The sequence below is a fragment of the Solanum verrucosum genome, unplaced genomic scaffold (genome assembly GCF_900185275.1).
Source record: "Solanum verrucosum unplaced genomic scaffold, falcon-dt-bn FXZP01000049.1, whole genome shotgun sequence".
Taxonomy (NCBI): Eukaryota; Viridiplantae; Streptophyta; class Magnoliopsida; order Solanales; family Solanaceae; genus Solanum; species Solanum verrucosum.
This window is the reverse complement of record NW_026020221.1, coordinates 4,485,136-4,508,805: the sequence shown is the minus strand read 5'-3', so window position 1 is coordinate 4,508,805 and position 23,670 is coordinate 4,485,136. Positions and strand designations below refer to the sequence as shown.

Genomic DNA, 23,670 nt, shown 5'->3' with positions numbered 1-23,670 from the left:
TCACTCAAATCAATATATACAAAAAGGTTATTGTAATCCTATATGCATAATATAATTTTCTACAATTGAATGGACCTTGATAGTTGCTTGTTCTAGTTTTCCTTTACCCCTTTCTTTGTCTTTGTACAATTTCAATTTAATGAAAACTAATGTATTATACCTTTAAAATTAATGGAAAATACAGAGTATTATTTATTAAAGTCAACGTAGACTTAACTTGAAAATAATAAATATTTCTCCATTTGTTATACTTTTAACGAATAAATATATTATTAACGTGATTAGTGACGTTTTAATTTGGATTGAAGAATTTTGACATATATATTTGTAGAACTATCTAGAAAGAAAAGGATACTTCTTGACCCTAGCCATTGTTTCAACAAATGAAAATGGCTTGTTTGTTTGGATAGACACGTGATGAGAGTTTTGATCGAGTTGTAAAAATAATCTCTTGTAAAAATATAGAGTAAGATTGTGTATAATAAATCCTTTTTCATTCAATTCTTTTCTGAACGTCATGCCTAATGAGAGTTTGATATATCGAGTTATCTGAATAGACAACATTTTGAAATAACCTACCTTTAGTTATGATTAAAAACAATACTTAATTTAGGTTATCGTATGAAGTGGAAAGCATGCCGTGTGACTTATTTGTGTTAAATATGGACGTATCGGATATTTTATCTATTTTTGTTAAACTCGTTTTCGTAATGTCTATATTTGAATCAATTTGTCCGTTTGTCATTTCTATGCGTGAACGATTATTAATTTGAAAATTAATAGTGTTAGTGTAATCTTAATGTGTGATAACATGGTTTGACCTTCAAGAATAAGTAGAAAATACGTCAATAAATGAAATTTCAAAATAACGTGGATCATTGATGTTACGGGTGCAAGGTATATATATATTTATTTTGATACAAATACTTTTGCGTAACATGTGATACCATCATCATATATAGCAAAATTTTATTTACACCTTATATTTATATCAAATCAAATAATAATTATTAATTAAATAATTTAATGAAATGATAATAAATTTATATGGACTAATCATGATTAAGTGATAAAATTCTACTAGCAAATAGAGTACATTTTTAATAACATTACCATACTTGTAATTATTCTCTCCTAAAGGATTAGGTATCTAAATAAAGAATAAAATAAATTAAAAAGCCTTTTAGAGGCTCCAATATGAACATATTAATTAGTAAGAATAACCCCATTATCTTAATTAAGATTATTTCTTCCTTTCTGCCTCTTAATTAGATTTTAAAAAAATAAGGTCTCTCATAATAGCATTTAATTTAATTTTCAAAAATTTCCTCCTTAAAAAGTCAATCAAGCTTTCGTGTATAATAGGAAACCAAGTAAATGGCATATTATCAAGTGGTTGATTAGTTATTCTTCTCGTATCAAAATTATTATCGTCCTTATTAAAAATATCTATCATTTTAAGAATTTAATTCAAGTCTATCGATATATTAGGATATCTCATTACATACATAGACATTATAAACTTGTCATCAATTCTAACACAAATAAATATTATTTTTATATTTATAGACATACATAAAAATAAAATAATTTTAATTTTACGGTATGTGAGTACTTGACATCGAACGATTAAATAAAATATCATGTAATCCGAGTAAGAATCGATTTTGCTTCTTTTTTTTTGCGTCACGCGTTACTACTACACGTTCTATTTAATCCGAGTAAATACTAAGCCGCCTATTATTATTAATCTATAAATTTCTTCAAGAACCCAACTTGCTTTTACTTCTATTTCAACGATTAATTAAACCCTAATCTGTTTTTAACAAACAAATTTTATCCATAAAATCTCTCATAATCCAAACAAAAACTTCAAATTATTGTTCAATTTTGGATTAACTATTTTGATGATTGTGAAGAATTCAACGACGGCGGCGAAGATGGTGGTAGTAGATGCGGAGATTTTGTGTCAGCCGAATATTTCCGTTGAGTACATCGGAGTTTCAACGGCGGCGCCGGTGGTCGGCGATGAGGATTTGGACTTCTTTGATGTTTCAGCTACTGCTACGTCTTCTTCTCGTCCAAAATCTCGTGAATTTCGCTCGTCTGATTTGGTTTCTGTTGATATTTCTCGTTCTGACTCGGTAAAGTTTCAGATTTGATTTCCCGTTTTGTCTTCTGCTATTTTTGGTAACTGTTTGAGTTAGTTTGTGTGCAATTTTGCGTATTTTGAAGAATTTACCTAATTTTATGCTTTGTGATTCGAATCGGGGATCTCAAAGTTGTTAGTCCAGCTGACCCTAGGTTATCTCCTTTTCAGGGAAATTATTTTCTATAGCACCTTGTTTTTCTTTGTGTATTTGTTTGCTGTGAAGAATTGGATCTGCCTAGAGGTTCTGATATAGTATTATTTAGGGTTTGGAGTTAAAAAAAAGTTCATCTGATAGATATTATTGCTATGAATTAGGGTGTAAAAAACTCAATTTCTGCTATTTTGAGTTGTTTTCAATTCTGGAATTGAGTGAGGGGCTTTCGAAAACAGCCTCAACGTAGTGGTAAGGTCTGCATACACTCTATCCTTCCTCCTCAGACTCTACTTGTGGGATTATATTGCGTATGTTGTTGTTCGATTCTGGGATTGTACGTATGTAAACTTTGCACAAGTATAACAAGTCCAACTTGAAAGAATGAGGGTTCTGCTAAGTTTAGGGTCTGTGTCAAAATTGTGTAACTAAGATGAATTCTCTGAGGACTTGTATATCTGACTGAACTTAAGCGGGGGTTGAGTTGTAGTTGAATGATTTTTCTATTTGCTAAAGAAATGGATTTGAACTTTCAAACTCTTATTTGGGTTTCTTCATATGATTAACTGATGGTTTTTGTTGTTGGTTGTTGATTTATTGAGTTATTTGACTATACTATCTCATTTCTTATGTGGACTGTGGTTATGATTGAATAAGTTTTGTTTTCTTAATGCTTGTTGATAGTTATGTGGTTGAAATGCAATGTACCCATGGTTTGACTTGACCTTATGTATTTTGCAATTAGCAGGGTGTGAGATGCTCAACTAATACTCAGACAACTATAATTGATTCAGCTAGAAGCAGTAATGTTATCCCAGCTATTCGTTCGGGTAGCTATACTGATATTGGACCTCGTAGATCCAATGAAGATGAGCATATTCGTGTTGATGATCTTTCAGCTCAGTTAGGTTCTCTATACAATTGGCCTCTTCCAGGTGCCTTCTATGCTGTGTTTGATGGTCATGGAGGTTCTGATGCAGCTGCTTATGTCAGGACTAATGCAATGAGATTTTTCTTTGAAGATACTAATTTGCCGCAAACATCTGCTGTTGATCAAGCATTCTTGGAAGAATTGGAGAGTTCTCATTTTAGAGCATTTTTAATTGCTGACCAGGCCTTAGCTGATGAATGTAGTGTTGATGCCTATTGTGGGACAACAGCAATAACTGCGCTGGTTTTAGGAAGACATCTAGTTGTTGCTAATGCCGGTGACTGTCGTGCTGTTCTTTGTAGGAAAGGTGTTGCAGTTCAGTTGACTCAAGATCACAGGCCAACTTGTTTGGCGGAACGACAAAGAGTTGAAAAATTAGGCGGTATTATTGAATATGGTTGCTTAAATGGAGATCTTGCAATTACTCGAGCCCTTGGAGATTGGTATATGAAGCTTCCATTTGGGTCTGCATCTCCTCTTACAGCAGAACCAGAAGTTAAGCAAATGTTGTTGACTGAGGATGATGAGTTCATGATACTTGGTTGCGATGGCATCTGGGATGTGATGTCTAACCAAGATGCAGTGAATGTTGTTCGCCGTGAGCTGAGGCTGCACAATGACCCACAGCAGTCTGCCAGAGAACTTGTGAATCAAGCTTTATGTAAAGACATAGATGACAATCTCACTGCAATTGTTGTATGCTTTACTTCTCCTGATCACCGAACTTCAGTTCCATCACAGAGACCAAGATTCAGGTGTTGCAACTTGTCCGAGGACGCAAGGAAGAAGCTGCAAAGTTTGTTAGGAAGCAATTGAGTGTAAACTAGCATTATTTCATGATCATACTAATATATTTTTCCTACAATGTTGTATAAAAGAATTGTTTTATTTCTGGTTTCATGTCTGTTTGAGGCTGCTTCAGGGTAGTGAGAAAAAGCAGCCAGCAGTTTTGTAAGGCTATTGCATTGTAGGTGCTGTCATTTTCTTTTAATGGAAAGATAGAACTTGTGTAGTTATTTCTGAAATTAATTGCCATAATGCATTTTACCATTACAGCCATCTACCTTTAATAGTTATTAAAATCTATGTTGCTAGGACATTTTTGGAGTTGTACGTTTGTGAATCTTTAAAAAATGTACTACTATCGTAGACTTAAGTGTTCATATTGAGTTTTTAGAAACCATCACAATTCACAAGTATGATTCGTCTATATTTATTTGAGTGAATATGTTGTGTTGTCCAATGGAGTTGGTAGGTCAATCTCAGAGATCTTATTGACCGGCAAACTGGAGATGGATGACCATGGGTCGTTATCTTTTTTTTTTTTGATGACAAGGGAAACCCGTAGCCGCTACCATTTGGGTGTGCATAGGGCAAAACTCCCGCTCCTATGCAATAACTTGCAAACCACATAGGAGAGGTAAGCCGCACCAGGCCGACGAGCTCGACCCAGAAGGCAAACCCCTTGCTTTCACTGGCAAGGGGTTTCGAACTTGAGACCTCCACATGGAAGTCCCAAGCTCAAACTACTGGGCCACCCCGAAGGGTAAACATAGATGTAATTAAGCAAGCTTTGAAGGGTCGTTACCTTACTAGCGCAGGAGTCAATAAATACATCCTTTTTGAAGGATTTAACAGGCACATGACAATAATTTTAAAGAGTCTAAGCGACATCGGTTTAAACTATTGTCTTAATTGTCAAATTTATGTGGCTTAATGTTAAGCTGCTTGTTTTTTTAAAACACAATGAGTGGCTTTCAATTGTGAAGAAGAGTGGGCTACCTCATCTAGATTGGGGAGGCTTGTAATCTATTTTGGGCCAAGAATGAAGGTTAAATAGGAGGTAGGGTTTGTGAGGACATTATTTTTCTTGTGGCAAAGGATATTTATTATTACTATATGATGGAAAATATTTCCTAACTGATGCTAAATATCTCAATCTTTTCATATCTGTTTATCTTTTGGAGTTTTCCTTCAAAAAATAATTTCATCCCCCCCCCCCGCCCCCCCAAAAATTTTTTTAGCTTAGATAAACAATGAAATGGATATAACTCCTTTACATTATTGTTCAAAATTTGAACCAAGACAAACAAAAAATTAGCTCATTTTTTATTCTATGTATAAATTTTGATTAGTGAAACTGAGAAAGTAATATTTGTATTGGTGACAAATAATATATATTTAATGAAATAATTGAAGTGTGTGCAAATTGACATAATGCCAATTTTACAAGATAAAATAAGTTATTTGAATTATGATTTATAGCCGTGAAAGCTTTAGTGGTACTATTTCTCCTCTTCTTTCTCTTTTTTTTTTTTTGTGTGTTCCAAATCAAGTGTCTTCAAAAGACAATTCTTGTTATCTTGCCTCACAAAGATGGTCGAGTTGGTTAAATAGATCATTTTTCAAAATAAAATTTCTGGTTTAAGATTTTCTTCATATTTTCTTGATCGAACTTATCACACATAGTTGGTTTATTGGTTAAATGCAATTTACTTATCCTATGAAATTTACAAAGAACTACACGTTTGTAATTTTTTTTATCGATAAAAGAAATTCTTGTTATAGTTCTCTCTTACTATTTCTTGACCCTTTATATTAGTAAGTACTTAATTAACAAGCGTTTGGTGACAAAAAAAATTCAAAAATATTATTATATGCTTCCTTCTTTGACTAGCATAGTGTTAAAGTAAAATTTAGAAAATTATTGTTATTTGTTACTAATATTCACCTTATTAAAGATAATCACAAATTTAATTTACTGCATTTTTTTTAGAACTGAATAAGATAAAAGCGTATGCAAGTTAAACTAAACTATAAGAATAATAAGTAAGTTTATTTCTAGTATTGTTATTATTACTCTTATATTATTTTATTTTTAATGTATTATTACCAATTATTTATTTTACTTTGGTCCTTATGTTCTTCGTTATGATTTTCGTTATGCTCGTAATAAAAATAAGACTGCATAAACTCTACCCGATTCATTATATTGGCATGTTGTAATAAAAATAAATAAATGCCACCACATAATAAATAATAAATGAAATAATAAATCAGCGCACACCTCCACCACTATACATATATTTTTCTACAAATATATAATAAGAAAACTCGACGAAAAATTGTTCATTTTCTCAGAGCAGAAAATTCAAGCCGGAAAAAATGGCGATTGGGAGCTTAGCTAGACGAAAGGCTTCAACAATTTTATCTTCTAGATATCTCAAGTTTTCATTTTCTCTTAGCAGAGGTTACGCTTCGGGATCCGATGAGAACGACGTCGTTGTTATTGGTGGTGGACCCGGCGGCTATGTGGCGGCGATCAAAGCGGCGCAGCTAGGTCTCAAAACTACCTGTATTGAGAAACGTGGTACTCTTGGTGGTACTTGTCTCAATGTTGGCTGTATTCCTTCTAAGGTAATTTTTTTAGATTTTTTTTATTTAACAAAGTTTCGAATCTTCATAGATCTATTGATTTTTGCTATTGTAATACTGTTTATTATGCGATAGTATGTGACGATGATGTCGATTAAGAGTATTCTGCTATTGAGTATTGAGCTAAAAAAATGCGTTATCTGTGGTATTCCTTTGGTTAACTTTGTGATGATTTTGATTTGAGAGGCTGTTATCAGATATCAGTTTTGTATTTTAGGGTTTAAATAAATCTATAGTAAGTTATTCTGTAATGTGAGCTCTGTGAGAAAATTGAAAAATTTGTGTTTGGTGTGATGGAAAATGCTCTTCCATAGAAAATGTTTTTTTCTAGCATTTCAGTTAGTGAGTGAAATATTTTCTGAAAAAAAATGTGCTAAAGATAAGTAATAATGTTCGCAAATTGGAGAGTGTTATGATGAATTTTTGTTGTATTGAAGATAAATAGTAATAATATCTTTTAAGTATTAGTTGGAGCAAGTAGGATGAAGTTAAAAAATTAAGATAGTGACAAGGAACTTCCACCTATAAATGAGCCATGAGGTTCATTTTCTATCCTTTGACGGAAATGTATTCCTTTATTTTTTGGTAACCAAATACCAGGAGACAGAATTCTTGACAAGTGACCTTCGTCATACCAAACACACTTAGTAATTCAGGTATTCACTTCTCTAAAAGATTCTGAAGTTGCTTTGAAATTCCGAAGAGGGATGTAGTTAACATAAGAATACACTTTTAGGCAATTCTTAAATATGCAGTATTAGTTTGTGACCTGTATTATTTAAAGGAATAATGTGTGTTAAATTTTGCATTAGTAATAAAAGTCTTTGGTTGTTATGTTTAATCCATGTATTGAAATTTTTTGCATTAAGAGAAGTTGTATGTCATCGACATCTTTTTTTTTCCAACCAGATTGCATGCTAAAATCTTGTTTAGTTATTCATCACTTATTATCTCTCATTTGCTTCTAATAATTTTTATAGGATTAGCTTTAGGATTATCGGAAGTATTACACATACAACTTTCATTTGCTATGTTGACACTTCAAATCAAGTATCCACCCCTGCAGAAAAGGAAAAATAAGAAAGACCAAAAACAGTACTCCCTACGTCCCATTTTATGTGGTACCATTTGACTTGGCACGGCATTTAAGAAATAAAGGAAGACTTTTGAAATTTGTAATCTAAAACAATCCTTAGATATTTATGTGGCTATAAATCATTTCATTGAGGGAAAAGGGGGGATTTTAAAGTTATATTGTTTCTAATTATATAGTAAGGTGACATTCTTTTTGGGACGGATTAAAAAGGAAAGAGTGTCACATAAAATAGGATGGAGGGAGTATGTAATTTCTGACTATCCAGCTGTGACTTGTGAAGTGTTGATTATATATTTTTTGGTTGATAAAAGATGGAAGGAAATGGCAATCGTCTCCCCACTGATTTCGATAGCAGATATATGCTGCATAATGAATGATATGTTCTTTTCAGTACTAAATATAATTTGTTTCTATTTGAATTAGAATTGAGTAATTTTATCCAAAGTGACATAAAATAAAATAGAAGGTGCTTTCTCTAAGAAGTAAAATAAAATATAGACCTAATTTTTGAGTTATATGAAACTATTGGAAGGGGATTGTAGACATTCTAATTTCCAATTGATGAGTTAATCTGTGACTTACATATATAAGTAAAGACATCTGGCATGATCAACAGTCACATTCTTTTAGTTGCTGAGTGATGTGGTTAGTTGTGGTTCCAATTGACGAGTTGACTTGTAGCTTTCATATACAATTAGGAACCTGTTTCTTTTTTCTTTTCTTTTTTTGTGCTTCAGCTTCTTCCTTTTTTCCTGAATTTGAACTTCAACATGTATCGGTTCTCCTTTCAATAGTTTTACCTAAGCTAGTTAAAGACCAAAAGTTCTGGATGGCCCAATCTGCCACCCTTAAATGAGGCATACTATCTTGATATAGATTTTAATCTTGATGAATGTTTTCTCGCGAATATTTAGTGGGCTTTCCTTTGTTCTATTTTTTTCGTCAAAAGTTCTGAAGGTTAAATACTTTTCTCATGGTTGTGCATTTTTTCCTTGGTTTGGCTTCTTAGCAAGGTATATATTTATTCTTATGTGTTAATTTGCATTGAAGTATATATTCCCAACTTTCCCTATTCTATGTTAAGATAGAGGTGGTTTCAAAAATAAATATTATATTGATATAGGATACTCATATTGATAAAATAATTTTAACTGCTTATTGTAAATTGTAAAAACGGGGATTTTACCCCCTTTATCTAATGCTGAATCGACGACATATTCTAAGTAAGAAGAGCTGTTTGGATTTGAAAAAGAAAACAACTTTACTGACAATTGCATGTTTTTTATTTTGTCTGAAGAGTCCTCTGAATATTTTGGTCTTAGTTAGTTTCGATATATTTGTGGAATATGAACAAAGAAGAGAAGATAAGCTGAATGTATATGGTTAACTCAGTTTCTTTGATGCCCTTAAAATGTGACATGCACGAGGGTTCTCTTGTTGTGAATAAAGACATAGCTTCACCGAGAGGCCATTTTCATTGGTATATAACCTAGTGCCTAGCTTACCCATTGCTGTCCATAGGGTGCATATATTCTTATGACCTCCTCTTATCTTGTAATAACCCTCAACTATAGAGTTCTGCTCTAGTAATTTGCTAACTGTCATTCTGTTTTTGTGACATCATGAACTTAAGTTCATTCTTCGGCATAGTAAAATTAACAATGGTACTCTTAAAATATACTTGGCAGAGTAGTGCACAGGTTTATGCCCATCTTTCTCGTCGATGATTGTGCTTGGAGCTCTGTAGTCAGCTTTTGAGGTCTAATTCATGTTTACTGTTTCTGCTTTTCATGTGTAGGCACTTCTTCATTCCTCTCACATGTATCATGAAGCTCAACATTCTTTTGCTAGTCATGGTGTGAAGTTCTCTTCTGTTGAGGTAGATCTTCCTGCCATGATGGCCCAGAAAGATAAGGCTGTGGCTGGCCTAACACGGGGTATTGAGGGTCTATTTAAGAAGAACAAAGTGAACTATGTCAAGGGCTATGGTAAATTCCTTTCCCCTTCCGAAGTTTCTGTTGACACCGTGGAAGGTGGTAATACTATTGTTAAGGGGAAGAATATTATAATTGCGACTGGTTCTGATGTCAAAAGTCTACCTGGGTTAACCATTGATGAAAAAAGAATTGTATCATCTACTGGAGCTTTAGCTTTGACTGAAATTCCAAAAAAACTGGTTGTTATTGGTGCTGGCTACATAGGCCTCGAAATGGGATCTGTCTGGTGCCGCCTTGGCTCAGAGGTGACTGTTGTTGAATTTGCATCTGATATTGTTCCAACCATGGATGGTGAAGTTCGCAAGCAATTCCAACGTTCTCTTGAGAAGCAAAAGATGAAGTTCATGCTTAAAACTAAGGTGGTGTCAGTTGACACTGTTGGCGATAGTGTGAAGCTGACCCTTGAGCCTGCAGCTGGTGGTGAGCAGACTACTCTTGAGGCTGATGTTGTTCTTGTTTCTGCTGGTAGGGTTCCATTCACTTCAGGACTTGGATTGGACAAGATAGGTGTTGAAACTGACAAGGCTGGTAGGATCTTGGTCAATGAACGTTTTGCCAGTAATGTTCCAGGGGTATATGCAATTGGTGACGTCATTCCTGGGCCAATGCTTGCTCACAAGGCAGAGGAGGATGGTGTTGCTTGTGTGGAATTCATTGCAGGCAAGGAGGGTCATGTGGACTACGATTTGGTTCCTGGTGTTTGCTACACTCACCCAGAGGTGGCTTCCGTTGGGAAAACTGAAGAACAGGTTAAGGCACTTGGAGTTGATTATCGCGTAGGCAAATTTCCTTTCCTTGCAAACAGTAGGGCCAAGGCAATTGACGATGCTGAAGGAATTGTAAAGGTAATTGCTGAGAAGGGAACCGACAAAATCTTGGGCGTCCATATTATGTCATCAAATGCAGGGGAGCTTATTCACGAAGCAGTCCTGGCTTTGAATTATGGAGCATCAAGTGAAGACATTGCTCGTACATGCCATGCACATCCAACAATGAGCGAGGCTCTGAAAGAAGCAGCCATGGCCACTTATGACAAGCCCATTCACATGTAGAGATAGTGTCATATCATTGTTTTTTATTTTCCTTCGAGTATCTCAAATACTTGGAGCAGATTTTCTAATTGCCATATCATTCCTCAAGTATATCTGGAACAGAAGTTTCCATCCCCCCTCCTCTCTTAATAGGGTACTCAAACCACCTCAAAGTTAATGTTTTCTCTTCTGCATATTCATTACTGTAATAAAGATACAAGCTGCATGTCGAGTTTAAATGCCATCAATGGTGAGTTTCATTGAGTTTTCTTTTAGCCCCGCCCCATCTTTGATCAGCATTATAGATTTTGCTTGATTGAAATTTACGAGTCTTTACTTTCCACTTTACCTCCACAAGGTAATGGTATGGTCTCTGTACCTCTACCCTTTTTGGACCTCACTTGTGGGATTTCATTTGGTATGTTGTTGTACTTTTCACTTTAAATGGTGTTCTCCCTCAAGCGTTGTATGGCTGTGATACCGGCAAAGGTTGTGTAAGTCATCCATAATATCAAATAAATTGTTTTTCATTGGTAAACTTACCAGGGGCTATAGTTATAGTGATCTTCCTTTTCAACTACTTTGATCATTTCCAAGCATCTGAAGATTCAATCATTTTTGTATGATTCTTTGCTAATATTCTTGTTATGAACTCTGCAGTGCGGCAATCTCATTGACATCAAAACTACAGAAATGTGAGTTTAATGCTTTATTAGCCATGTTGTTTCCTTGTTTCTTTTGTCCTTCAATTGTTAATATGCATTGTCGCAATGAAAATATATTGTGTAACGTAGCTATTTATCTCCTTTAGTAAACCTATCCAGCGTAAATCCAAATGCCTGGCCGGGACTGGGTAGAGTCATTGAAGTGTTTGAGAGCTACCAACAATCGACGAATTTGCTCAGTAAAATGTTAAAAAAAAAGGAGGTAATGGAAACACTAATATGAGTTTATTGATGCACTTATATGTTGTTCATCATTCATTCTCCCTGGGAAGAGAAGAACGAAGAACGAAGAACATTCTTCCTCGAGTTTAAACAGCCCAAGCTGACCATAATTTACTCGCATTAGCGTCTATGAAGTGAATACAATAATTGCAAACAAGCAAGACACACCCTTTAGAAAAGTTTGTGTTCTTATTGGATTTCAGTACAGTAAAGTAAAACTGATATAGTGCATCAATTCGTGAATCCAGTTTAGGGACTGAGTTACTGTGGTTTGTAGTCAATGATAAGGACTTTCTCCAGCTGAGGAAGCATTGTATTTGCAAATTCAACATGAACAGGATGAGCTACATACTCTGCAACGCCTTCTAAACTGTCAAACGTCGACTCAAAAACATGAGTGAAACCTTGGTGAAGGTTTTCTATGCTCACATCCTTACCCCTGCAATAATGACATACAAATTACATTTCAATACTTGTATGAACTTACAAGAAAAAAAACTAATGCCTCACTAGTGTTGTCAAAGGCGTGATTAAGCCCTAAAGCGACGCTCAAAACTTGTTGAGCACTTTGACTCACTTAATGTGCGCTTCAATGTCGTAATCAAGGTTCAAGAGGCAACACTAAACAATTGATATTTTAGTTTTATAATATTGTTTTTCTCAATCTCTTTGTTCATATGTTTGTCAATAATGCTTATAATTATTAGTTTTGGACTAAACAAATACATTTGTATTTTTTCTCCCTTGCACCTTTTTTCATTAAAGCCTACACTTTATTTGCGCTTTGCTCTTAAAGCCTCAATAGACCTTAGAATTTTTTTTTGCGCTTTTTGCTTTTGATAACACCGTGCCTCACAATGTTCTTTCTACCCCAAGTTCCCTAGACATAAAGCCTTAGGGCATTGCTACCAGAAGCAAGACAAAATATTACTTCTACATCACTTTCCATCAAGCATATATATAAATCAAAATTGAGTTTACTTCAACAGGACAATCTCTTCAAGTTCAGTTTATAAGTGCAATTCTTTTTGGATAACCGATAAATCCTCGAAGTCCAATGGTGTACAGTTTGAAACTCGATAGATAATAGACCCACTCCTCCTCCCTTCTCTACTTAAATCTAGGCTATTGTCTGCCTAGGATTCAAACCCATCACCTAACTGACATAGCACAGGCTATGCTCTAACAACTAGAAGGGGGTATTACCAAAATCAAAACATTTATAGTTCCAATTCTAGGAATGCATTTGTTATTTTATTTTAACACTATGCACATAGAGTGAATGATCATTTGTGAACTTTGTATGTCGAGCTTAAACTATCCCTTCCGTCCCATAGTGGAAACTCGAGTGCTCTTTCAGATCTCAGAGGTTACTACTTCTGGAGTATCTTAGTCAAAGCGTGATATAATCTTTAGATGTTGGCAACGCCAAAAACAAACCAACTACTGGATATTCTCTTTTTCCTAGATGGTGTTTAGGCGAGTGGGGAAGGGGTCGGAAATGTTCTCAAGATTTCACGCTACTAGTAACATAGAACTCGTCCTAAGGACAATGGCATCTTCAATTTCAAAATGCTGGAAGAAATAACAAATCCTTAACATGTTACAGGTAGGCATAGGCACAAAAGAAAGAAAGTCATTTTGTGCTTTAAATATCTATTTTTATAGAACTTATCTCAATATATCAACTACTTACTTACCGAACCATACACCTTAAAAGGATCAGAGAAATGATCTTCCATCATAAAACATTTTCCATGAGACACATTTTCCTCCATACCAAACGCAGCTTATCCCCCTCTCCCGCTTCTGGCCGAGGCAAGGATGCATTAGTTTGCACACGAGAAGCGGGTGAGGTATAGTAGACATAAATGAGAAGTAACATAAAAGACATATACTGGAAACAAGCTAAGGGCGGAACTTTCACGTTTCTAAAAATTTTATAGGGACGCAAGGAGGTGCACCTAGTAACGCTGACCACCACATAAGCCACTAGTGTCTGAGAGAAAGCGGACAGCACATTGTATAAGTTGGTGTGATTCGTGAGAACTTTGTTTATCAGTAATCACCTTTTGTTGTCTTTTAAGTTTAAGTATGTCTGTTGCAGGTGATGCAACCTCTAGTAAATGTAACCACTCCGGAAACACCCAAGGAAGTTATAGGTGATGTTAGATCCACAATGAAGCAATTATACGATATGAATGGTATGGAACCTTAACGATCATTTTAGAAGTAGCCCTTTACAAGCCTAACGTCTCCGGTCAATGCTCCATTCTAAAGAAGTGTCAATAGCCTAATAACTGGCAATAATTGGTTTTTATGTTTCCAATCATAAAAACCAAGAAAGTCAACACTGAACCTCAAATCAAGCACACACATAAATGAAAATCAAGAATCCTAAAGTTTTGCTTTTTATGTTTTCACAATCATAAGAATGTCAACATTGAACCTCCAAACCAAGCACACACATAAAAAGGGGTTGCTTTAATACTCAACTAAAAGAGAAATCAACCACAGATGAGGTCAAAAACGGGAGAAAAAGGGTTGATCAGAAGAGCAAAATTGAAGATCATGGAAGAGAAAAGAAAGTGGGTACCATTGAAATGCCTTCATGGGTTCAACAAGATTGACTAGATTAGCATACTGCTTAATGAGCTGATCAATTTGTTCAGGTGGGATCCCATCTTTGAACTTTGCTAGCAAAATGTGCTTCACCACTCCTCCTTTACCACCCTCCATTTCTATTTTCTCACTTTTCTTCCTTGACTAGACAAGTAATTATTGTGGAGAGAAAAGGGTCCTTTATTTGGTTGATTGTATGAGTAATCAATCCACTTGTCCCAATTTATCCCAATCTCTCTCTTCTAAAGAATGCACTTTAGTTATTAAATGAGAACAAGTGGAAGCAATTTACTTACCTATTATTGACATTTAATTTTTTTTTTAAAAATAAAATAGAAAGACGGATATTGCTCACTCATTACAAATTTCGTGTAGTTTAATATATACACAAGTATATATGCGTCTAGAAATCCTAATCTCTACTACCACATACACATAAAATTGGTCACACATACATCTAACTTGTGCTTCGAATATACATGTAATACACATACAATTGTTCACACATACATATACATATAATTACAAGATGATACGATATCTACCCGATTTTCAGTTTAGATATAGAGTATGTATTTTGCTAGATTATAAAATTAAAGCACTATCACATTTTGACACTTAGCAAAACCTCGTTTTGTTTTGAAAAAAATAAGTGATAATATCGTTATTTACGAAATTTTCACTTTTAAAAAAGAATTATCGTGCTTTTTATTTATTTTTAAAAAAAATATATTATTGTACGTCCTTAGTAGAGCTATCAAAAAGGGTCGGCCCAGCCCCATCCGGCCGAAGTCTCGCAGGCCAATGAATTTGAAGGGCTAGGATGGGCCGGCCCTTCATTTGGTAGGGCCTGAAAATGCTCAACCCAGCCCAACCCTAGAAGGGCCGAGGGCTGGGGCGGGCTAGCCCTTTTTTTTCATTTTTTTCTTTTCAAACTTATAATTCTATAACATCAAGAAAATGAGAAGATTTTTAAATCAAATATGGCAAACAATGGTGTTGTTTCAATAACACTAGCAAAAAATCTAGTGCAATTAGCATGTATCTCGCATACCAGATACACGAGCGAGATAAGAGAGTGACAAACAAGATGGGAGAGAGATTTGTTTATGTATCCCAGATACATGCGAATCTACTTGGATAGAGTGTATTTAGAACAAATTAATCTAATTTTGAGTCCATATATTCTGAGATACATGTATCTGAACGTACCAAAATCTGGTAAGATTTATAATATTATAACATAATGTGTATTTAAGTAATTAGATTATATACTACTGAGATTATTATAAGTTACCATTAAATAAAAAGTTTTGGCCCATGAGCCGACCTCGATCAAGTTTTAAGGGCTAAGGGATTATATGGGTCGGGTTTATAAGCTCTAATTTTAAATGGACTTGAAATTTTTTATCTCAACTCTACCCCAATAATGAATTGGATTGAGCCGATCCTATGGGTTAAGCCCGTTTTGACGGTTCTAGTCCTTAGTGACCATTTTTGCCATCAATTGCGGCGCCGAAAGCCGCCAGAAAATACCAAAAGAAATTTTCTACTTCATATCTGAGTTTCCCATTTAGAGAAGAACTCTCAAATTCATGGTGTATTTTGCTGGGTAAATTGAAGTTTCAAAATGTCACTGAGATTATTCGACATCGGAAAACAAGCTTTACTCTATGGAAAATCAAAATGCACGCCGTCCTTGTGCAAAACAGTTTACATAAAACTCTAACCGGAGAGAAACCGATCGACATGTAAGCCGATCAATGGAAGGAGATCGACGAACAAGCTCGATCTCTAATTCAGTTATACCTTGCAGATGAAATTTTACGCCAAGTAATTGAAGAGAGAACAGCAAAATAAGTTTGGGATAAATTAGAAGCTCTGCATTTGGAGAACATTCGAGTAAACAAGCTGCTTAAAAAGCAATGTTTATATTCTCTTCGAATGAAACAAGGTACTACTACTGCTTCTGTTACTTCTCATATTAATGATTTTGAATCGATCGTTACGGATCTGGAAAATTTGGATGAGAAAATTGATGATGGCACTAAGGCATTGTTGATGTTATTGCGTACTTTACCTTGTTCGTATGAAGATTTTGTTGATGAAATTGTAGATGGTAAAGATACAATTTCATTGGATGAAGTTAAATCTTCATTGTTGAAGATTTGTTCAACTGAAAGTTCATCACAGTTTAGATCTAGATCCAGAAAAGGAGATGTAGTGTGTTGGAATTGTGGTAAAATTGGTCATGTTCGTAGAAATTGTGATGAATAATGGAGGAGTGAAATGGCGATTAGTCAAATTTGGAAACAGATTCATGATTTGAAGTTTAATGAATTTCTAAAATGTTGAATTAGTACTATATATATGATAATAATAATAATAATAATAATTGAGTTTGTGATCTAATACGTATATGAATTATTGTGACAAAAGCTATTGAATTTTCTTAGTCAATCTAAGGTGAGTCGTTTACACCTTGTTTTGATGGTTATAAGTTGTAACATATGATTCTAATGTGCGTGTTGTTTTGGTGAATATAATAATTAAATAGTTTCAATACTATTTTATTACTTTGATCAAGTTTCTTAAATAACAAGCCTCAATTTTTATTTTTATTTTGTCAAAACTCTATAATTATATGCATCGTGCCTTTTGCTCTTCTAACGTAAAAGGTGGTCAATCATTCTTGGGAAAATTGTATAAAATAGTAAACTATTAATTTAAATTAAATGTTATAACCACAGTTTGATTTAATTGTAACTCATAGCAAACTGTTGTCATTTCGCCTCTCTCCCTCAATTTCTCGCTCGTCACTCTCGCTTCTCGCTGGGCAGTCTCACCTCGCCTCTCTCACTTTATACAAACACAAATGTATAAAATGTGTTTGTGTTTGTATAAAGCCAGAGAAAATTGTATAAATACATATCTTTTCATTCCCATCTCTCCTCTCTCCCAGATCTCGCTCGTCGCTCTCACTCGCTTCTATCACTTTATACAAACACAAATGTATAAATTGCATTTGTGTTTGTATAAAACGAGAGAAAATTATATATACAAATACATATATTTTCGTCATATACACTTATGATTATACAAATACAGATCTTCCCCTGCCCAGTTTTCTTTTGTCTTTCTCTCTTTCTCGCTTTATACAAACACAGATTATACAATTGATTCTTTTGTATATGTATACCGAAATAGATTATACAATTGCTTTTGTATATGTATAGCGAAATATACATATTAATATCATAACAAACTTTATGTTTGTTATGGAGCGCAATATAACATACAAATATAACTTTTATGTTTGCTATATGTGAAAATTGCTCATCATTCTTTAAGTTTTAGGAATCTATTCGACATCTCAATGGCGGGATTTGATATCTATTATTCCATCGAAGTTGTATTTTAGTGCTCTTCTAAAATAAAGAAAAGTTCTTGACATTTATCATCATGTATATAAATTACATCTCCTACTACTTTCCATGATCAAGAATGCACTCAAATCAATTGAAATATTTCGATGTTTGGCCTTGACAAAGCTATACTTCAGAAAAAACATTTGAAGTTTATGAATTTTGTAATTTCATCGCGTACATCTGAATTATTTCAAAATGAATAAATTTATATTTTTCTTTAAAAAAAATAAATTGGCTACAGTTTAAATAGTAGTCCCCAAATTAGGTGTTTGTGCACTTGGCCCAAAATAATCCAAGCTAAGCTAACAAAGCCCACGTAATCATAAAGCCCAAAATGGATTTCGACCAACACATCTAAGAAATGAACATTGACTAGTCCCAGCCCAGTTCAATTCTGAATTCTCTTGATACTTCAAAATTGCTCTTATAATTCGGGCACTTGATATGAAAGGGGTCCGATTAAATTCGGAGCTAGTTTTAGGGATGGAATCGAATAATTACGAGATAAAAAATGAGAGAATTGAAGCTGCTATAGAATCAACATCTTATTCTTTAATAGGAAGTGCAACAACAAGTGACCTGCAAGATCCATCGTTAGAAACAACACATCTAATATGATTTTTACCATTTCAGAACCCAAAACATATGATCAACGATGAAGATATCTCAACCATCCACCACAAGTCCACAACACATGTTAGTTTACGTATTTATATTATCTTTGTTCACTTTTATATGTCAACTATTTCAGAAGTAGATTTTCATTTTTATTTTTCACTTTTAATATATCAAGAAAAGATATATCAATTAAAAGTGAACGAAGATCGCTCCTATGGGAAAGATAAACCAATTCAAAATATAAGAGTGAACAATCAACAATAACAATAACATATTCAGTGAAATCACACTAAGTGATCAAGATTGAAAAGAATAGAGTATACGCAGACCTTATCAATACCTGTAGACAAGAGTGGACAATGAGTTTTAGAAATATATGGTATAGGGAGGTACGTGGGGGTGTACACATATTTTACATTTACCTCCAAGAAGTAGAGGAATTGTTTCTAATAGACCTTCGATCTTTTGAAGTAAAATCAGTTTTCAGGACAAGTAAAATATTATGATGAAATACTGACGGCATACTATGAACTGAATCTTCTTTTATAATGGTTTCTGGTAAAATTTGAAAAGAAAAATAATTCATTGACAATAAAAAGAATTAAAAAATTTAACTAGACTTGACCATCTTTGAAATAATATTAATTCGTCTAACATTAGAAGCATCTGTAATGGAAGTAGATATACGTCCACTCCATTATTAATTATTTGCTTATAATTTTCACGATTATATAAATTACACTTAATTAGGTCTTTTTACAATTGAAACACTTCGTTTTTTTTTCTTTTCCTTTGACTCTTTAACATTGAGTTAGATATTTTGCAGATTAACTAGAGTGTATTTCTTGATTTGTTATTGTGTATTTGCTATCTGTTGTTTCATTTTGCTCTATATCTCGATATTTCGTAGCTATTTTTTTTTGTCGTGCAACCTTTTTCTAAATAGCTTCTCTTTTTGGAGTTGTGTATCTATCATAAATAACTTCTCTACTCGATAAGAGTAAAACTGTATAAATCTTACACTATTCAAATTTCAATTATTACACTAAATATGTTATTATTGTTTTAAAATCGATCTGATGTGTATTAATGTTTATACTTGTACTGTATTTTATCAATATAATTCAAATTGTGTTTCTTATAATATAATTTATTTATATCTTTACTTCTTTAAATACATATAATTGATACCATTCACAAAAAAATAAAAACAAAAAATCTAAGTACGTACGAGTAAAATCCAAATGGTCAACTCTTACTAATTTCATTTTTCTTTTGAATAGTGAGCTATTAATTAGCTTTTGTGCATAGGTAGAGATGACAAACTAAGTTCATGTACCTTGAAAAGGCTTTTAAAATTAACAATAGTGATTAATTATTTTGGTTTATTTGAATCGAGAATTTATCAAAAATAATCATTGATTATTACAAGATGGGGATAAAAATGTATACATGTTAGTACTTGTTATTAGACTTCAAGTATGAAATTATAGGGGATATAAAATTTGTATTGATTAATTAATTTCGAGAAAGCGACATTGATCTCTTTTTAATTAACTAAAACAAATTTAACTCGAAGATTAGAATAGAATCTTTGTTGATAATGTCTTTGACTATGTAGACGACTAGATCATATTTAGGTTTAAACCTAAGATAAGAACAAAGAAAAAATTAGAAATTAAATTAATGTTGTGTTTGGTGGGATTAGGCTCAATGCTTCATATATATATATATAAAATAATAATTGAATTGAAAATTTTCAACAAGTATAGTGCTTTACTGCTTCTGATTTTGATTAAATAAACAATTAGGGCAGTAGTTTATTGGATTATTATTGGAATTTAAGATATATCAAGCATTAAAAAAATATTTACACAAATCAGGTTAATATTTATAAAGTACAAAATCAATGTAATTGTTAGTTGTAATAAGTTGTAACCATGGGAAGAATCTGAACTCATAACTTTGTAAAAACATATTAAAAATATTATATCTGAATTCATAATTAAACAGTACATAAAGATAATATTACAAAATCTTAAAAGTTAAACCAATTAAATATATATTTTGAATCGGCATCTAGTTATAATCTGATAAAATGATAAATAACTTTCTACCAATCTATCATACACTTCCTCCGTTCACTTTCACTTGTCACATTTCACTTTTCGAGAGAGTCAATTTAACTAATTTCTTAAACTAAATTAAACTAGATTAATTAAATATTTTAAATAAGTTTTCAAATTGTTCTCATATTAACAATACTAATCGAAATCCATAAAATTAACTTTCGAGAAGCAAAATGACTAGTGAAAATATTAAAATCTACTAACCCTGCGAAATTTCTTAAAAAGTTGTTAGTAGATATACACAACTTAAACTCTTATTAATCTATTTTAGAAACTATAAAGCTAGACAAGAAGTATTTAGTTAAAGTTAGATAAAAATTAATTCATAAAGCACTAATGATTAATTATGTTAATGTTGGGACTTTAGAAACTGAATATTAGTTAAAGTTAGATTAAAAGTATTACTATATTTATATTAAAGTTGAATATTTTGTGTTCTCCTAATGACAGGCATGTCGTGTTCATACTTGACAAAATTTTGTTCCCTAATTTTTACTGTTTAATTGGACTTTTACCAAGCTTTTAGCTAACAACATAAAGTCACAAACTAATTTTTTTATTACAATAAATATTTATACATCATATTTTTAATTGTCTTGAGTGTATTTATTTGACAATTTTTTTTAAATAAATAAATAAATATTGATAGTGATGTATCGTTGGACTACTCATGAAGAACACGCATCCTAACATGTGATTTACGAGTTTTTGAAAGATCTTTCATTAAATCTTTTTTTAAAATTGAGGTTGAAACTGAAAATAGAAATTTGTTTAAGTTTATACCACATAAAATCAAGCACATCTTATTACATTATATCGTGTATATTCAGAGGCAAATCTAGAGTGATGGGAGCAGGTTCTCGAGAATTCAGTAACTTTCATACGGATTCTGTAATTAGCTTGAAAAAATTATGTAAAACTTAGTAACAAAGTAATTTCTTGATCCAGCTGTAGAAATGAAATTTGCTGAAGCTTTGTTACTCATGACTTGACGATTCAATTCCTCTTAAGGAAATATAGCAAAGGAAAGTCATAAATTTAAAACTTATAATGCGTCTATATGTATATCTTTCTTTTAGTACAATGAATCAAACGTTTACGATAAAAGTATACCTACTAAATAATTTCATTATTTTTAGTTTTAATGTTATAATTCTAATATAACTTGTTCACAAATCAAACGATTGAGTTGATCTCAAGAAGTGGTTGTCATTTTTGGCACTATGTATGTATACGATAAATGGCATTTGAAAGATTGTCTATTGGAGAATGTGACGTTTTTCATATTACTAAAGTATAAAATGTGAATTACTATGCTCATGATTCTCTAGCTCCTTTGAATCTATAATAATTAGAGTTAGGTCTAATGGGAAAGAAAGTTTCCTTTTTGGTTATGTCACACACACCTATATATATATATATATAATCTCATATTACTAAAGTATAAAATGTGAATTACTATACTAGTCCTTTTTTGGGAAAGTACACTTGATTGTATATATAATTAGTAGACAGAATTAGAATTTGAAATTTACAAGTCTAAATTAATAGTTTATATTAATGTTTAACGGTCATTTTAATAATAAATACAAAGTTTCGATCAAAGTTATTGAGTTCAACTGAATCCGTATCAGAAAGCTAGCTCTGTTGCCTCTGAATATCGTGGTGGAGCTAGGATGTTGTAAAGGGTTTATTAAAACCTTGTTTATTAAAAAAAAGCAGTTTTTTATATTTCGAATTCCTTCTTGAAATTGTTGGCTCCACCACGATTGAATATTGATGCTTAACGAAGTAAAATTCTTGAAATAAAATCAAGTTGACTGCCATCAAAAGTAGGGTTTTAATTTGTCGAAATAGACATATATCTAGATTATACTTTCCCCCAAGAATTATATGGTTGAAAAACGTGTGGCAACTTTAAATTGAATGGAACTTCTTGAGAAATGTCTCATCAACTATTTATCAACAATAACTCATAAGAGTTGCTTGAGTTGGGGAAGCAATATAAGGTATTTCATTAGAGTGGTTAGGAATTGATTATACTAGTTATATCGTCAGTGTTTTAAACCAAACTTGTTTAGTGATATTTATATTTTTTTTGTATGAAGCGAGATATTTAGCATAAGTCTGTTTATTTTGTATACACAAAGAAGAGTAACGACTACGAAAAAAAACACTTATTTATCAATATAGGGTGGTGGATCACAATTCACACACAATTTTGCTAGGCAAGTTACTTGTTCTCTCTCACAAACGTAGACATCATGTGAGTTGTTTTCAAATGTCAATTTTTTTTTTCTTGTTTTTTCACTAGCTTTTATTTCAATACATTGTATTTAATCTCCAAAAAGGAACCAATATATATTGGACCACAAAACTTTTTGTTTAGTTTGGTATCGTGAAGTAAAAAAAGACAATGTGTGTGGCATCATACTATATTGTCACAAATGACATCATACTATTGTTGTGGAATGATGTATGATTGTAGCAAAATTTAATAATATCAAAATTCAACGAGGTTCGATCGATCTAACACGAGTTTTTGGGGATTGGGTTGTAATATGGATCCATTAGAATGCAAGACACATAGTTAATTTATGATTAATAGTTTCAAGGACCCCCAAAACTTATACTAGTAGTTCTCCATTATTTTTTTATTTCTGATCACGTTTCGTATTTTGAGAATCAAATTATATGAATTTAAGAATTTTGATTAATATTTTAAGATGTATTTTTTTCATCATATTAGTAGGTGAATGATTTATATTGTTTTCAAACATCTAAATTTTAACTATTGAATTAACCTGATCTAACTTAGCTCCGAAGATGTCACGACCCAACCCACCGGACCGTGCGGGCACCCACTCCAACACCTAAGTAGGAGAACCCTCATATCTCAATAGTTAAACATGCGGAAAATTTTAACTGAAACATAGATAAATATAATAATATGATTTTATAAATAATATCCTTGGACACTCTATTAGTTAAACTTGTAAAGTAATTTAAACAACTCCCCTGGATCTAGTTTAAACAGGTACAAGAGCTACTAAGAGTACAACTGAACAAGATAAATAAAAGACACAGCTCCCACCATGCGGAAGGAAGAATAGAGGCTGCAGGAGAATTTCTT

At 32.7% G+C, this 23,670-nt stretch overlaps 4 protein-coding genes across 4 annotated transcripts in view; 2 read left to right on the top strand and 2 right to left on the bottom strand.

The window, feature by feature from the left end:
* The first annotated feature begins 1,748 nt into the window (after nucleotides 1-1,748).
* LOC125830866 (probable protein phosphatase 2C 49) lies at nucleotides 1,749-4,231 on the top strand. The gene is made up of 2 exons (XM_049510048.1): nucleotides 1,749-2,144; nucleotides 3,052-4,231. The coding sequence occupies exons 1-2, from the start codon at nucleotides 1,908-1,910 to the stop codon at nucleotides 4,048-4,050; spliced, it is 1,236 nt and encodes a 411-aa protein (XP_049366005.1). The 5' UTR covers nucleotides 1,749-1,907; the 3' UTR covers nucleotides 4,051-4,231.
* Nucleotides 4,232-6,317: 2,086 nt separating this feature from the next.
* LOC125830860 (dihydrolipoyl dehydrogenase 1, mitochondrial) lies at nucleotides 6,318-11,068 on the top strand. Its single transcript, XM_049510037.1, has 2 exons — nucleotides 6,318-6,651; nucleotides 9,564-11,068. Exons 1-2 carry the CDS (start codon nucleotides 6,400-6,402, stop codon nucleotides 10,812-10,814), a joined length of 1,503 nt encoding a protein of 500 aa, XP_049365994.1. The 5' UTR covers nucleotides 6,318-6,399; the 3' UTR covers nucleotides 10,815-11,068.
* The window catches only part of LOC125830853 (dihydroxy-acid dehydratase, chloroplastic), a 275,530-nt gene continuing 261,320 nt past the window's right edge, over nucleotides 9,461-23,670 (bottom strand). Inside the window, exon 15 of the mRNA XM_049510033.1 lies at nucleotides 9,461-9,472. The gene's annotated coding sequence lies outside the window, so the exon portion shown is untranslated. The remainder of the gene's footprint in view (nucleotides 9,473-23,670) is intronic.
* LOC125830891 (stress-response A/B barrel domain-containing protein HS1) overlaps nucleotides 11,722-23,670 on the bottom strand; it is a 241,399-nt gene continuing 229,450 nt past the window's right edge. The window contains exons 2-3 of the mRNA XM_049510071.1: nucleotides 14,337-14,492; nucleotides 11,722-12,179 (exon numbers count right to left, since the gene is read on the bottom strand). Coding sequence (XP_049366028.1) covers nucleotides 12,002-12,179; nucleotides 14,337-14,479 — 321 coding nt within the window. The 5' untranslated portion in view covers nucleotides 14,480-14,492 and the 3' untranslated portion in view covers nucleotides 11,722-12,001. The remainder of the gene's footprint in view (nucleotides 12,180-14,336; nucleotides 14,493-23,670) is intronic.